This window comes from Pistacia vera, unplaced genomic scaffold (assembly GCF_008641045.1).
Source record: "Pistacia vera cultivar Batoury unplaced genomic scaffold, PisVer_v2 Contig1250, whole genome shotgun sequence".
Lineage (NCBI taxonomy): Eukaryota > Viridiplantae > Streptophyta > Magnoliopsida > Sapindales > Anacardiaceae > Pistacia > Pistacia vera.
In genome coordinates this window covers 46,265-59,377 of record NW_022195304.1, presented here as the reverse complement: position 1 = coordinate 59,377, position 13,113 = coordinate 46,265, and the positions used below count along the sequence as shown (strand labels likewise).

At 35.0% G+C, this 13,113-nt stretch overlaps 3 protein-coding genes across 6 annotated transcripts; 2 read left to right on the top strand and 1 right to left on the bottom strand.

Moving 5' to 3' along the window:
- The first annotated feature begins 609 nt into the window (after positions 1-609).
- LOC116119703 (polynucleotide 5'-hydroxyl-kinase NOL9) lies at positions 610-4,762 on the top strand. The gene is made up of 9 exons (XM_031405657.1): positions 610-890; positions 1,050-1,147; positions 1,298-1,331; positions 2,115-2,284; positions 2,447-2,630; positions 3,181-3,361; positions 3,589-3,688; positions 4,075-4,202; positions 4,358-4,762. The coding sequence occupies exons 1-9, from the start codon at positions 700-702 to the stop codon at positions 4,409-4,411; spliced, it is 1,140 nt and encodes a 379-aa protein (XP_031261517.1). The 5' UTR covers positions 610-699; the 3' UTR covers positions 4,412-4,762.
- On the top strand, positions 4,707-8,596 carry LOC116119685 (probable myosin-binding protein 5). Of its 4 annotated transcripts, XR_004126428.1 has the most exons (5): positions 4,707-4,776; positions 6,166-6,546; positions 6,862-7,731; positions 8,111-8,253; positions 8,333-8,596. XR_004126428.1 is itself a non-coding variant. In XM_031405641.1 (3 exons), exons 1-2 carry the CDS (start codon positions 5,817-5,819, stop codon positions 7,698-7,700), a joined length of 1,569 nt encoding a protein of 522 aa, XP_031261501.1. In that variant the 5' UTR covers positions 5,337-5,816; the 3' UTR covers positions 7,701-7,731; positions 8,111-8,596. The 4 variants fall into 4 exon arrangements, 1 of the variants encoding a protein (XP_031261501.1); XR_004126427.1 differs by lacking the exon at positions 4,707-4,776 and having other exon boundaries at positions 5,337-6,546; positions 6,865-7,731; XR_004126426.1 differs by lacking the exon at positions 4,707-4,776 and having other exon boundaries at positions 5,337-6,546.
- A 100-nt stretch (positions 8,597-8,696) lies between these two features.
- Positions 8,697-11,529, bottom strand: LOC116119675. The gene is made up of 3 exons (XM_031405629.1): positions 11,371-11,529; positions 10,987-11,258; positions 8,697-10,622 (listed from the first exon to the last, which is right to left on the bottom strand). Exons 1-3 carry the CDS (start codon positions 11,513-11,515, stop codon positions 8,898-8,900), a joined length of 2,142 nt encoding a protein of 713 aa, XP_031261489.1. The 5' UTR covers positions 11,516-11,529; the 3' UTR covers positions 8,697-8,897.
- Positions 11,530-13,113: the final 1,584 nt, after the last annotated feature.

Genomic DNA, 13,113 nt, shown 5'->3' with positions numbered 1-13,113 from the left:
CGACTGAAATCAAAAAATCAAAATCATTAACCATCTTTACATGCATAAATTCTTTGATAAGAATGTCTTTACGTAAATTTTGTGAGAACTTGCTTAAACACCATTGGATTAATCTGTAAAAATATCATTTCAATCCGATGAAAATAAATCTAATGGTATTTAAACATTGTCCTCATAAAATTTATGTAAATTAATTTGTAGAGTATTCAATAGATCTCTGAGATTAGTTGAGAATTGAGATGTATACAGACTAGTTCGGACACTTCGGTTATAAAAAAAAAAATAATAATTATGTAAAGATGTCTTTACTAGAGAATTAAATATATATATAGGGATATATATATATAGTGAATCAGGGTATATTGGGTATTTATCCAGTCAAAGATGGTCAACCAAGCATTTCTTTATGAGTAACGATGGGGAGGCATCGTTAGTTTATGAAAATTATGCGTGGTGAAAATTTCGAAAAACAACTGAGGGGTGTCAAAGTTTCGCAAAACAACTGAGGGGTGTCAAAAAAATTCCCCAAGTGTGAGTAACAATAACAATTAGGAAAATTTCACAAAATCGACATTGCAATTGCATACAAATCTTTCATGCGCTATCCGCATGTTAGAACTTAAAACCCGCGAACAATAGCACGCATACTGGAAACACAACTCAAAATAAAAGTAAAATAAGGGCTTAGTTCAAGTAGCTATGGCGGCTTATTCATCAGAAGCTGAAAATCAATCTCCAGCAATTTACATACCACACCAATGGTCCGAGGCTGCGGACTCCATAGCTTACGATTCAAACACTTCGCCTCCTCCTATTGCTTTGATTTGCGGGGCCAAAAACTGTGGCAATACCACCTTCTCTCGCTGTCTCGTTAACATTCTTCTACAGAGGTAAATGTTTCTTTTTATTTGAACACGGTTTTGCTGTCAATTTCATTTGTTGATTCAACGGATTTAATTTGAAATTCGTTTGCTGGCATGTAATGGTTGAGTTTATTTATGTGCTCCGTAACTGAATAATCTTTGTATGTTTTTATATTGTGTGTGTAGATATAGAAGAGTTGCATATTTGGATACTGATGTTGGGCAGCCTGAGTTTACTGCTCCTGGTTTTTTATCTCTCACTGTGGTTGATAAGCTCACTCCTGGTATTTATTTTATGATCTTTTATTATTATTATTTTTTTAAGTTTTCAAGCTATAATTTATTTATTTTTTGTTAATTTTGTTCAAACAATTGTTTCTTATATTATTTACTAATCGAGGGTCTTATGTTCCTGTTTCTTTTGCTAAAAATAGATTTGACAATTCCATGCCTGAAGACACCTGAGAGGTACAAATTCTAGACTTATCCAGCCTCCAATAACTTATTTTGTGTATTGACAATCTGCAATGTTGCTTTTGGAATATACTAGTTGTTTTAATGTCTGTTGTGGCATATGTTTTGGTGGCCTTACACAAAACATATGAAAATGCAACATTGTTGGACCCATAAAACTAATAGAGAAGGATTAAATGTGGCTCTAATATCTCCAATGAGAGAAGGTTAATAATTTGAATGTTGAATCTTCCATGGCTTTTTTGATGGATTTTTCTTGATCTTATCAGCAGTTAGTCCATTGTTATAGTTATTTATGATATATTGCTGTATTTCTTTTATCATTTGTTATTTTTTATCATATAAGGGTCATTTGAATCGGGAAGCAGCTAGATATATATCACATAATTATTTGAAAAAGAGCATTAGGGCTTTGTAAATGTTCTACTATGTGGAAGTTTAATGGAAACCTTAGTTTCTTAAGACAGTCTGATTCTGTGTATGAGTTTAAGCACTATGAATAATTGTATCATTTGATTTGAAATCCAGCTGTCTATTTAAAATGTTAGATAAATGATCACTGAATCTCCCATGGTATGTAGTTGCATATATATCTTGGATAACATTATTTTTGAATTAATGCATGAGAGCCTGAACCACGAGCTCATTGTTTTGGGTTTTTTTAATGTCGTTGATCGCCTAGGTTTTTGTTATACTGGAATTGATTATTTGCTGTAGTACTTCAGTGCTATTTTCACTCTGACCCTGTCACTTACAGCTGATATTTATTTTCTCTAGATGCTTTTTCTTTGGTGATGTTTCTTCAAAAAGGGATCCAACAGCGTATTTGAAATGTATCTTCACCTTGTATGATTACTATCGGAAAGAGTATTGCATATCTGACAAGAATAAAAGTACTGGCAGGACTGAGTTGCCTCTTGTTGTGAATACACCTGGTTGGGTGAAAGGTTAGCTTCTTAATGTTTGCATTTTTTTCCCCCTCTAGTTGTAACATTAATTAATTTCTCCTCTTGTCATGGATTAGTTATTTTTCCTCTTAACTATTCTTCATTTGAGCACTAAGTAATTTAACAGTGATCTTGATTTTTCACATTTCTTTTATGTTCCAGGTTTTGGTTATGATATGTTGGTAGACATGTTGAGGTATATTACCCCTAGCCATGTAGTTAAGATAAAAATATCTTTTGAGAGTAAGAATCTTCCTGCTGGGGCATTCTGGTTAGATGGTGATTCTGATGGGGATGTTAATCTTATGGAGATCAGTTCAGCTCGCCAGGACTCTTACAATAGATCGTAAGTTCTTAGCTCTATTTTAGTTTACCCTGCAATTATCAAATTCTGCCTTAATGTTTTTCTTTATTTCCTTTGGAACTATAAATCAATGTTAATGGTAAATATGGAGTGCTTTGACATGGGTTGGTATTTGTTCTTGATATGTGGTGATCATTTCTCATTTTTCTTTCCTACTATAACACTTTTCCCAACTATGGTATGGAGTTTTAGTTCAGTTACTTGTAAGCTTGGGTATTATGAAAAGTAATATTAGTAATTGAATCAGTTTTGTGTAAGTTATAAATTGTTTCACTATATAATTGGTAGAGACTCTTTCATTGGCAGATAGGCTGAATGAAGATTATATTAATTTTGTCTGTTACCTAAACTAGATACTTCTGTTTGGAGTTCTATAATTTGTAAAATTTTGTTATCTAATTCTAACTTACAGTAATTCTTCTTCTAATTGAACTTTTCAAATATCAATATCAAAAGTTTGCTCCTTTCCTGATTCATGTTTTAACAGGATGGGTTTCTATTTATTACATTGCATTTCCATTCTCTTTTACAGAGTGCTAATACAAAAGGATGCACGACTTTTGCGAGACTTGCGTATAATGGCTTATTTCAGGCAATGCTTTTCTAGTAACCAGAACATTACTACAATCAAAGAACTTGCACATGCACTGGCTTCTCATCCTCCTTATGAAGTTCCTATTTCAAGTATCAAGATTAGACATCTCCATTGCCAGGTTAATTTTTAAGACATTGAAGGAATTGCAGTTGGTGTTCTGACAATTTTATGTTACTCTGGCACACTTTATATAAATACCGCTTTGATTTCTCTGTCTTTTTCCTGTTAAAATTTGGATATTTGGAAGATTCTAAGGTAGATGTCATTGATGAAAGCTTGCTATATACTCCACTTGGTGTCATTGTTAAGGGAAGACCTTATTTATGTTTATATGTTTTATGCTAGGTACCCAGTACTGAAATTTTCTACAGTTTGAATGCAACCATTGTTGGCTTGGCAACTAGCTCTGAGATGTGTGAGAACTTACCTTGGTGTGTTGGTCTTGGTAGGTCACTTCTACATCATCTTTTCTTTATTTTATTCTTTGCTTTTACCACAAGCCCTTCTGTTTTGTTTGAATTAGTAAAATTTTTCACTTATTTCATTCCTGTCTATTTGGGGTCTAAAGTGTGATGTTTTAAGACTTGAAGAAATTTAAGCCATTGGGCATAAGATTTACCTTTGGCAAGTGGGACAGTTAGAGTGTACTGGGATCCAGGTTATTATTGTTCTTGCAGGAAAACTGCTCTGTCTATTTGTGCTACAGTATCCTTATTGTGCAGAGTTAATGAATATGGTCTCATGGCACTTGTCTGTATGTTTTAAGCATAAAGACATAAGTATATGGCTATGAATATTTTATTTATCTTACATAATGCTATTATTATACAGGGATTGTTAGAGGAATTGACACTTTGAAAGGCTTGCTTTATGTTATCACACCTGTTCCACCAAGCATCCTGGAAAAGGTTGATCTTTTTCTGCAGGGTTTCATCCAAATTCCTACTTGCTTGCTGCAGGTAACAGATTTCCTCCAATGACAGTCTTCATTTCTTTCGCTTAAATGATTTTTTATTTTATTTTATTTTTTGTGAAAGCATATATAACCTTCTTTTTGACTGCCAGGTTAATTCTTATTTTTAACAATTGCTTTGTTCTTTGGTTTCCTCTGCAGGTGCAGGGATGCACATCTCCTTACATATCTGTTAATGTTTTACCTACAAGCTAGCTGATAATTAATATAGAGTTGTTGATGCTCGAATTTATTTTTATATAGTCCACATCATAGGTGTTCAACTAAGTTGAATCCCAGCTTGTAAAAGATGGCATTTTGGTTACAGTGTAGCAATCATATTTATGCTAATGTAAAAAATATATCATAAACTGTCTCCTTTTGTCTCTAAATAATGCACCTATGGAAAATATTTCTCTCATCATGTACAAAATATGTCACGAAGAACATATAGCCATACGAGTACTCATGGAGAAATGGTTCAACTATGTGCCAAAATGACATGTTGCAGCGAAATTTGAATGCTGTTCAACTCTGGGTATGCTGCGCTTGGGACTTGGACGTAAAGCAACTTGTTTGAGGTAAATTGAATGATTGTGATAGTGGAAATAAGCCAAGTTTTGTGAACTTGTTTATTTTAGCAGACAAATGGGTCTGTTGGACAGCATTGTTTTAAAACCCGGACCGGAGGGCAAACCGTTTTGCTGTTCGGGTCACGGTTCAATCGGTCCAACCGGTTGGACCGGTGACGTCAGCAATATTTTATTTTAAAAAAATTACATATTAACCCCTTAAATCTTAATATATTACAAAAATTCTCCTAAAAAAGTTCAAATTGGTCCCTAAAATTTTTATTTATTCCAAAAATACCCCAATAAAATTACCAATTAATCTTTAAACTTTTGATATATCTTCAAAATACCCTTATAAAATTACAAAGTAACCCTCATAATTTTAAAATATTTCAAAAACCCTCCTGAGACCTAAACCGGACCGGAGAAGCTACCGGTTCACGGTCCGACCGGCCGGTCCGGTCCGGTTTTTAAAACAGAGTTGGACAGCTTTAATCGAATAATTTATACACCAATGTAATTTGTCAGTTGTTAACAAAATTTGACATCATGTATGAATTAAGCATAAGTTTGATTTGAGGATATTGTGGTTGGATAAAATAAAGATACAATAAATCATTGATAGTTTTTATCCACAATAAACCCACTTAATAGCCGACCAAAACGTAGAGGTCTTGTCTTTGTTGTGATTTGTTAAATACTACATGATTGACCGTTATTTCCGGTTCATGGGCTTCCTAATAAACCTCAAATTTTTTTATTAAAACTTTCCTATTTAAAGATAATTTAAATTTACCACCCAAATTTTGAAACCTAAAATTGAGCATTACCCTCTCACTTCTGTCCTTTTCTTCCTCTCAAAATCACTCTCCTCCACAGAGGAAGGTCATGATCATGGTCTGGTTTGTCCCCCTCAGGTCATGATCTTTTAACCTCATCATCATCCTTTGAGAATTTCGGTCTAAACCTGCTTAATTTTAATCAACTTGGACAAGCACAAAAGTAGCATTTCTTTGTTTTTAGGATTACCAAAAAAGAAAAAAGAAAATATGGCAAAGAGATCATTTAAGTGTTTTGTGGAACAAGAATTTGGAAAGTTCCCATATTTCTTGATTTATGCTGCTCTTGAATGGGTGTTGATAATTTTACTTTTCATTGATGGGTTTTTTGCATTTGTTGCCAATGAATTTGCCAAGTTCTTTGAGTTGAGAATTCCTTGCTTGTTTTGTACAAGGATTGATCATGTTGTTGTTCATAGAAATTCTGATTTTTATTACAATGAATCCGTATGTGAGAATCACAAGAAAGAAGTGTCATCCCTTGCATATTGCCATGTTCATAAGAAGCTCTCTGATATAAGGGAGATGTGTGAGGGATGTCTCCTTTCGTTTGCTACAGGTAAAGATTCTGATTGCGATACCTATAAATCTCTGGTTGGGATTTTGCATAAGGATGTTGAAATGCTTGTTGATGATGAACATGAAATTCAGTGGAAATTTCCTTCTAATAAGAAGGATGAGTTGATGCGAATGGGGAAGAGTAGTTTCAATTGCTGTTCTTGTTGTAGGGAGCCATTGAAAATTAAATACCACTCAAAAGCTAAAAATATGGGGCTTACTTCATTGGCTCCTGCTTCTTCTCCACGATCACCATTCATGACTTCGAGAAGTGAGGAGTCTCGCCAGTTGGAGTTGCCCCACATTCAATACACAGAACTCAAGCTTGTCTTAGATAATGAATCAGAGGTTCCAGAGGATGTTTGGAGTCTCAATAGGCAAGGTGAGTTTGTAGCCTTTTGGTATAAATTTTTACATTTAACCTTTGTTATTATGCGATTCTCTCTTGCATATTTTTCCAATTTATTTAGATTATTTTTTTCAAATCCGCAGTCATATATAACTGATCATACTTGGTTGCCTGCATTGCTCTGCGCCATTAATTATTCACATGTGCTATAAATTGTAATCAGAATATATCTTTCTGACTGGCTTTCAAATCTTTCATTATCCACCTGCTGAGAAGTTTCCAAGTGTCTATGTCCATGACAGTGTCTGCTTGGCATGTAATTAATCCATTTTAATGAATCTTCTGTAGCAGTAAGGGAAGAAGTCAAAGCGGCTACTGTTCCATTGCTGACTGATTCTGAAGATTTTAATGACGATAGAACTCCTACATTTGTCAGAGGAAACAGATTCTTTGGAATCCCACTCTCAGATTCAGCTCATAACAGTCCTAGGTTTGGCACAAGGCTTCTACGAAAATCACCACTTGAGAAAACAGCTGATTCTAAAGAGTCTACTGAGGGAAACGGATCAAATGAAGGATATGGTGACTCCATTTTGCACCATTTAAATAGACAGGTTCGCTTGGATCGCAAGTCACTGATGGCTCTCTACATGGAATTGGATGAAGAAAGAAGTGCTTCTGCTATTGCGGCTAACAATGCAATGGCCATGATTACTAGGTTGCAGGCGGAGAAAGCAGCTGTTCAGATGGATGCCTTACAATATCAGAGGATGATGGAGGAGCAGGCAGAGTATGACCAGGAAGCTTTGCAAACAACCAAGGATTTGCTCTCCAAGAGAGAGGAAGAAGTTAAAGAATTAGAGGCTGAGCTTGATGCTTATAAAGTAAAATATGGATGCTTAAGGGAAGATGAAATCGAGGGGCGAGGAGCTCAGAATGATGAGGATTACCAAGAGTATAAATCAAAATCTTGCACATCCAACAATGTAAAATCTGAATGTAGCAGTTCACCTGATGGTTTTGTTAAAGTATCGTCCTTCAGTGGTCGTGCTGGATCACTGAAGGACAATAACGGAGGGAAAACAGATGAAAAATTACTGAAAACCAAAGACCTGGGGCATGTCAAAAGCCTAGAGAAGAAAGTTCACTTCTCTTTAGATAATGTGATCCCTTCCTCACAATCTTAGCTGCCAAAGTTATCCATACAAAAAAAGACAGGTATGTGACATACATACTATTTTATTTGACTAGATGAAAGATTAGTGAATTGCAAGATTTGTTTTGCCTATAAATAAGATTTTACTTGTTCTTGGTGGCCTATAACTTTTATTCACATTCTGCAACTGGAAGTCCGGATCTTAAAATTTTTGTTTGTCTCTGTTTGAGAAACTACCAAAGATCTTCCCTCACCGTTCAGCATACTGAAATTAGTAGTTTCTTTGAAAACTAAATATACGATGTTGTGGTTCTACTGGCGAACTTTGTTTTAGAGTTTCCCTTTTTGTTTAAGGCTAATGCTTTCCTTTAAACTGCCAAAGGCTACAGTCAATAGGGTGAATAACTGAAAACTTTTTAATTATCATATTTTCCTATGCAGGAAAAAATATAGTAGTAAAGTCAGGTTGACGTCTCCGAAGAACTTTATATTAGTGATGTCAGTGATCATCGGAAATTTAGTGAAGTCTAGTGTGAACTTACACAATCACTTGGATGACAGAACACGGACACTGTGATATAAAGGTTATATTATTAGCAAATCCTTTGTTCAAGCTTCAAAGCATAAAGAGCAGCTTGACTGACATTTTTGTGTTGCTTAAAGGGTGCTAGGAGATCATGTTGGAGATGCCATGGAAGGTAGAGAAGGCCGCACGTAAATCTTCAAAGCTGATGAACAAATTGCAGAGTGGTATATAAACCCCCCAAAGAAGTTGGTACCGTGAATGCAAATAGCGTCTTTTACCAGAATTTTTGTATATCATGTATGGATCATTTTTTCTCGCCTTTCTTTTGTTCTGTTCATCGATAAATTTCTATCATGAGCCGGATTATCTTTCAACATATAAGCAGATCATTTTCTAGTATATAAAAGGTAATTATTGAAACAGATCAGCAGTTTATAAACAGACTCAGAGAAGCCTCCTGAATGACAGAAACTAAAACTTTTTCGTTAAGTCTATGAACCATTGCACCTGTTGGTACTCATTTGAACAAGAATTCCCATTAAACAAACTTGAAAGGCACACAACTTTGATATATTATTACATGTAAGAAACACACAACACAATTAAGTTCTCCAGTATAAAAAACAAAATACATAAAAACATACGCGAAGCATATCGCAATATAGGTAGTACAGTATTCAATTGTGGTTTACATGTGGGGTTTTACACAGAAATGTCATTTACCCATTTGTTGATGTCACTGCTATCCCCACCACAAAATCCTCCGCCCGCCTCTGGTGAATTGAAGTAAAGGGGAAGAATACTGCGTCCAGTTCCTTCACAAGGATCATGGATTACAAATTGTGGATTCATGAAGTTAATTTCCCACTCACTGCCAAATGGAGAACAGTCACTAATAGAGAAACTAGAATACGAGGATCCTTGTTCTTGATTAATTAGTGACGGCAGTGTGGAGAAAGAGCCCTCATCTAGCTCATTACCTTCAAGTGCATTCGATATTGTGGGTAGATCAGAATACACTGGCAGAGAGTTCTCTACAATATGATTTGCAGAATTGGAAATCAAATTGTTACTTGATTGTAACTGTGATTTTGGAGAAGTATTCTCGATAACTTGATTTCTAGAATTAGAAATCAAAACATTACTTGGTAGTAATTGTTCTGGAGAAATATTTCCTTCAGCATGATTTCTAGCATTAGAAATCAAATTATTATTTGGTAAACACTGTGGCAGTAACTGAAATTCTTGAGAAGTATTTTCCTCAGAAATCATGCAGTTACTTGGTAGAAATTGGGGTAGTAACCGCAATTCTGGAGAGGTATTTTCTTCAGCAGAAACAACATGATTTCTAGATTCAGAAATCAAATAATCATTTGCTGGTAAGTGTGACAAGAACTCCAATTCTGGAGAAGTATTTTCTTCAGCAGAAAAAATACGATTTCTAGATTCAGAAATCAAATAGTCACTTGCTCGTAACTGTGACAATAACTCCAATTCTGGAGAAGTATTTTCTTCAGCAGAAAAAATACGATTTCTAGATTCAGAAATCAAATAGTCAGTTGCTGGTAACTGTGACAATAACTCCAATTCTGGAGAAGTGTTCTCTTCAGCAGAAAAAACACGATTTCTAGATTCAGAAATCAAATAGTCATTTGCTGGTAATTGCAAAAATGACTCCAATTCTGGAGAAGTATTTTCTTCACCATGATTTCTAGATTCAGAAATCAAATAGTCATTTGCTGGTAATTGCAACAATGACTCCAATTCTGGAGAAGTATTTTCTTCAGCATGATTTCTAGATTCAGAAATCGAAAAGTCATTTGTTGGTAACTGCAATTCTGGAGAAGTATTTTCTCCAACATGATTTCTAGAATTAGAAATCATATAGTTACTTCGTAGAAACTGCAGTAATAACTGCAATTCTGGAGAAGTATTTTCTTCAATACGATTTCTGGAAATCGAAGTGTTTTCTTCAACACAATCTCTAGATTCAGACGAAGTATATTCTTCGACACGAATTCTAGAATCAGAAATCGAAGTATCTTCACCAAAATTTCTAGATTCAGAAATCAAACTAGTTTCTTCAACAAGATTTCTAAACTTAGAAATCAGATTGCTATTTGGTGGTAATTGTGATTCCAGAAAAGCGTTTTCTGCAACATGATTTCTGGAACCCCAAACCGGATAATTACTTGGTAAAAAGTGTGATTCTGGAAAAATATCTTTGGTAGCATGACTGTGATTACTAAAAGCCAGATGGTGATTCACTTGACCCTCATTGCGGATTGAAATAGGGAGATTTTGATGTTGTTGACGTTCAACCTCTGTTGAAGTACGAAGCTTTTTATGTTGTCGACCTTTAACATAGGTTGAATTACGACGCTTCTTATCTCCATTTCTTTTTACGCGACACACAACAAAATCCTTCTGCACAAATTAATGGTCACAATTAAATGAGATTGCTATCTATAAATGCTATATTATCAATAGCAATAGCAAATTTTCATTAAAAAAAAAGGCAGAATAGTACATGCCAAGGTTCTAGCAGCAAGCAGATCAACAATTTCTCATTCATCAAAACAAGTCACATTCATGCTAACTTTTCCTAACCAATTGAATAATAGTTTTCCAGCTATAATTTGAGGTTGAAGTGAAAAACAAAGATTAAATTTTCTTTCATAGTTGCAGGGAAATGACATGTTATGAGCGTAATAAGCAATAAAATGGAAAGCAACGCCAAATGTACTAGTCGAAACCAAACAAATAAATAAAAAATGAGACTAGCATATACCTTATAAAGAGGATTGTCTTTGGCAGAGAATTGATGCATGACCCAGTCGGTTTTAGTACCTTTGGGACCCTGACCACGTTCATAGAAAACTAAGATCTTTTTTCTGCCAATAGCATCAGTGCCACCTTTGGCATTGATTTCACTACCCTTACCGGTTATTTTCCAGTACCCTGTCTTTGTTGCTCTGTGAACTCGATCCCTCTCAGCATTTACATAATCAGGTGCGCAGAAAAAGCTACACCATTTTCCATCGGACTGAATTTGTGAAAGCCCTGAATCACACCCAGAACAAATCAACTATCAGAACCATTCTTGACGAAGTAGATAAAAATATCATATGGACATTAAAATGATTGTGTTGACTGATATTAGAAATCAACATACCGAACAATTCACCAGGTTCGAAATCGTAGATATTAGTCTCAGTAATAGCATGGACAGAGAAATCAGGGTCAAGCCTCTTCTTTTCCAGAAAACGGATGATTTCTTCATCAGTCGGATGGAATCTAAATCCAACAAGAGCGTCCATTTGAATAATTTGCTCTAATGGCAAGGGGGCGATCAATTATTTATATACACGAAAAGCAAGCAATGCTCAACAGTCAACATTCTCGAAGAAGTGTGTGACGCTGTGCATAAACTTGCCGCCCAAGGAGTGTAAAGAAGACCCCACCATCTCACTCTGCGCTCCCTTTCATATTTGAATATTTCACCTTCCACTTGAAGGTGTCTCCTTCCTCAACAAGTAGTGACTGGTGAAGTCAGAAAGAGAAAAGACTTTCACCCTTCCTTTACAAGTTGTTTGAATGGGATTAAAAGTCTAGAATCTTCTTCTTCTTTTGTTGTCTTTCTCTTAATGCCCCTCCTTTGTTAAGTGAAATAGGTTCGGTTTGTTTTATTATTTTGAATAAAATTTTAGAAATAATATTGGATAATTGAATAAGGGAGTATTATGAGGTAAAATTTAAAAATTTATAAAAAAACCTCATAGGTTTGCTAATTTAACTAAACATCCCAATATATAAAAATTTTGTAAAATGACAAAAACACTCCCACCACTCGCCGAAAAATTGCATTACATCACAGACCAGTCGGATCTGGCGGGTAGAGCATTGATATGGCATTTTTCGGTTAGATCTACGGTCAGAAAAGGCTAGATCAATGAATTACTGGCCATTTTCGATGGTGGTGTAGACCGTTGTGATAGATTCCGGTTACCACCAACGGTGGTTGTCGAAATCTGGCAAGTATTGGTAGGTGGGGGTGTTTTTGTTAATTTTTAAACTTTTTTAGGGGTTATTTAATGAAATTAATAAACTTAAGGGGTCTAAAAGTAATTAAAAAATAGACTAATATTTCTCAAATAATATGCCAAACAATATTTGGGGAACAAGATTGGGAATATGGGTAGAAATAATAAGCCCAACGGAGCCGAAACTATTACATAGTAATACTTTCTTCTTCGAAAGTAACAGTGAAGTGACCCCCATTCTTTTACAAGTTGTTTCTGTCCTTATTATATATAAAGTGTGTTTGGTTCAGGAAATGTTTTATTACTAAAAAGGTAGGATTATTAGTGAGATAGATTACCTTAAAAATTATGAGGGAATATTATATTAATATGTTTGGTTAGATTGGTGGGTATAAATAATTAAAATGCTTAGTCGGAAGAAATAAAATATTTTCGGCAAAGACTTTTACTGAATTGCCCTTTCTTTCTAATGATATTATTATAATTATTATTTAGATAGATTCTTTTAACCCCCAACAACAAAAATTTAAATTTTAACAAAATACCCCAATTACTGCAGACGACTAATGGGCACCATTGCTGGTGGCCACCAAGAGTCGCTAGAACAGTGCACGACCGGTCGAATCTGGCCAACAGTGCATCGATTTGGTCGTTTTCGTCTAGACCGAAGGCTGAAAAAGGCTAGATGGCCGTAGATCTGACCATTTTTGGCTAGATCCAAGGTCGTTAACAGTCGTGGATGGTTGAGTATCTAGCCATTTTCAGCTAGATCCAAGGCCATTAGCGACTAAATCCAAGGCCGTCTTGTCGTTTTCAGCCTTCGATCTAGTAAAAAATGGTCATCTTGGTGCATGGCCGACCATATTTAATTAGTT

Bases quoted from the DNA above. Each gene is read 5' to 3' on its own strand.
- LOC116119703 (XM_031405657.1), top strand. From the start codon at position 700: ATGGCGGCTTATTCATCAGAAGCTGAAAATCAATCTCCAGCAATTTAC. The intron at 2,285-2,446 runs GTTAGCTTCTTA...TTTATGTTCCAG, and splicing joins TACACCTGGTTGGGTGAAAG to GTTTTGGTTATGATATGTTG. The intron at 4,203-4,357 runs GTAACAGATTTC...TTTCCTCTGCAG, and splicing joins TTCCTACTTGCTTGCTGCAG to GTGCAGGGATGCACATCTCC.
- LOC116119685 (XM_031405641.1), top strand. From the start codon at position 5,817: ATGGCAAAGAGATCATTTAAGTGTTTTGTGGAACAAGAATTTGGAAAG. The intron at 6,547-6,861 runs GTGAGTTTGTAG...AATCTTCTGTAG, and splicing joins TTGGAGTCTCAATAGGCAAG to CAGTAAGGGAAGAAGTCAAA.
- LOC116119675 (XM_031405629.1), bottom strand. From the start codon at position 11,515: ATGGACGCTCTTGTTGGATTTAGATTCCATCCGACTGATGAAGAAATC. The intron at 11,259-11,370 runs GTATGTTGATTT...GGTGTGATTCAG, and splicing joins CGAACCTGGTGAATTGTTCG to GGCTTTCACAAATTCAGTCC. The intron at 10,623-10,986 runs GTATATGCTAGT...TAATTTGTGCAG, and splicing joins AAGACAATCCTCTTTATAAG to AAGGATTTTGTTGTGTGTCG.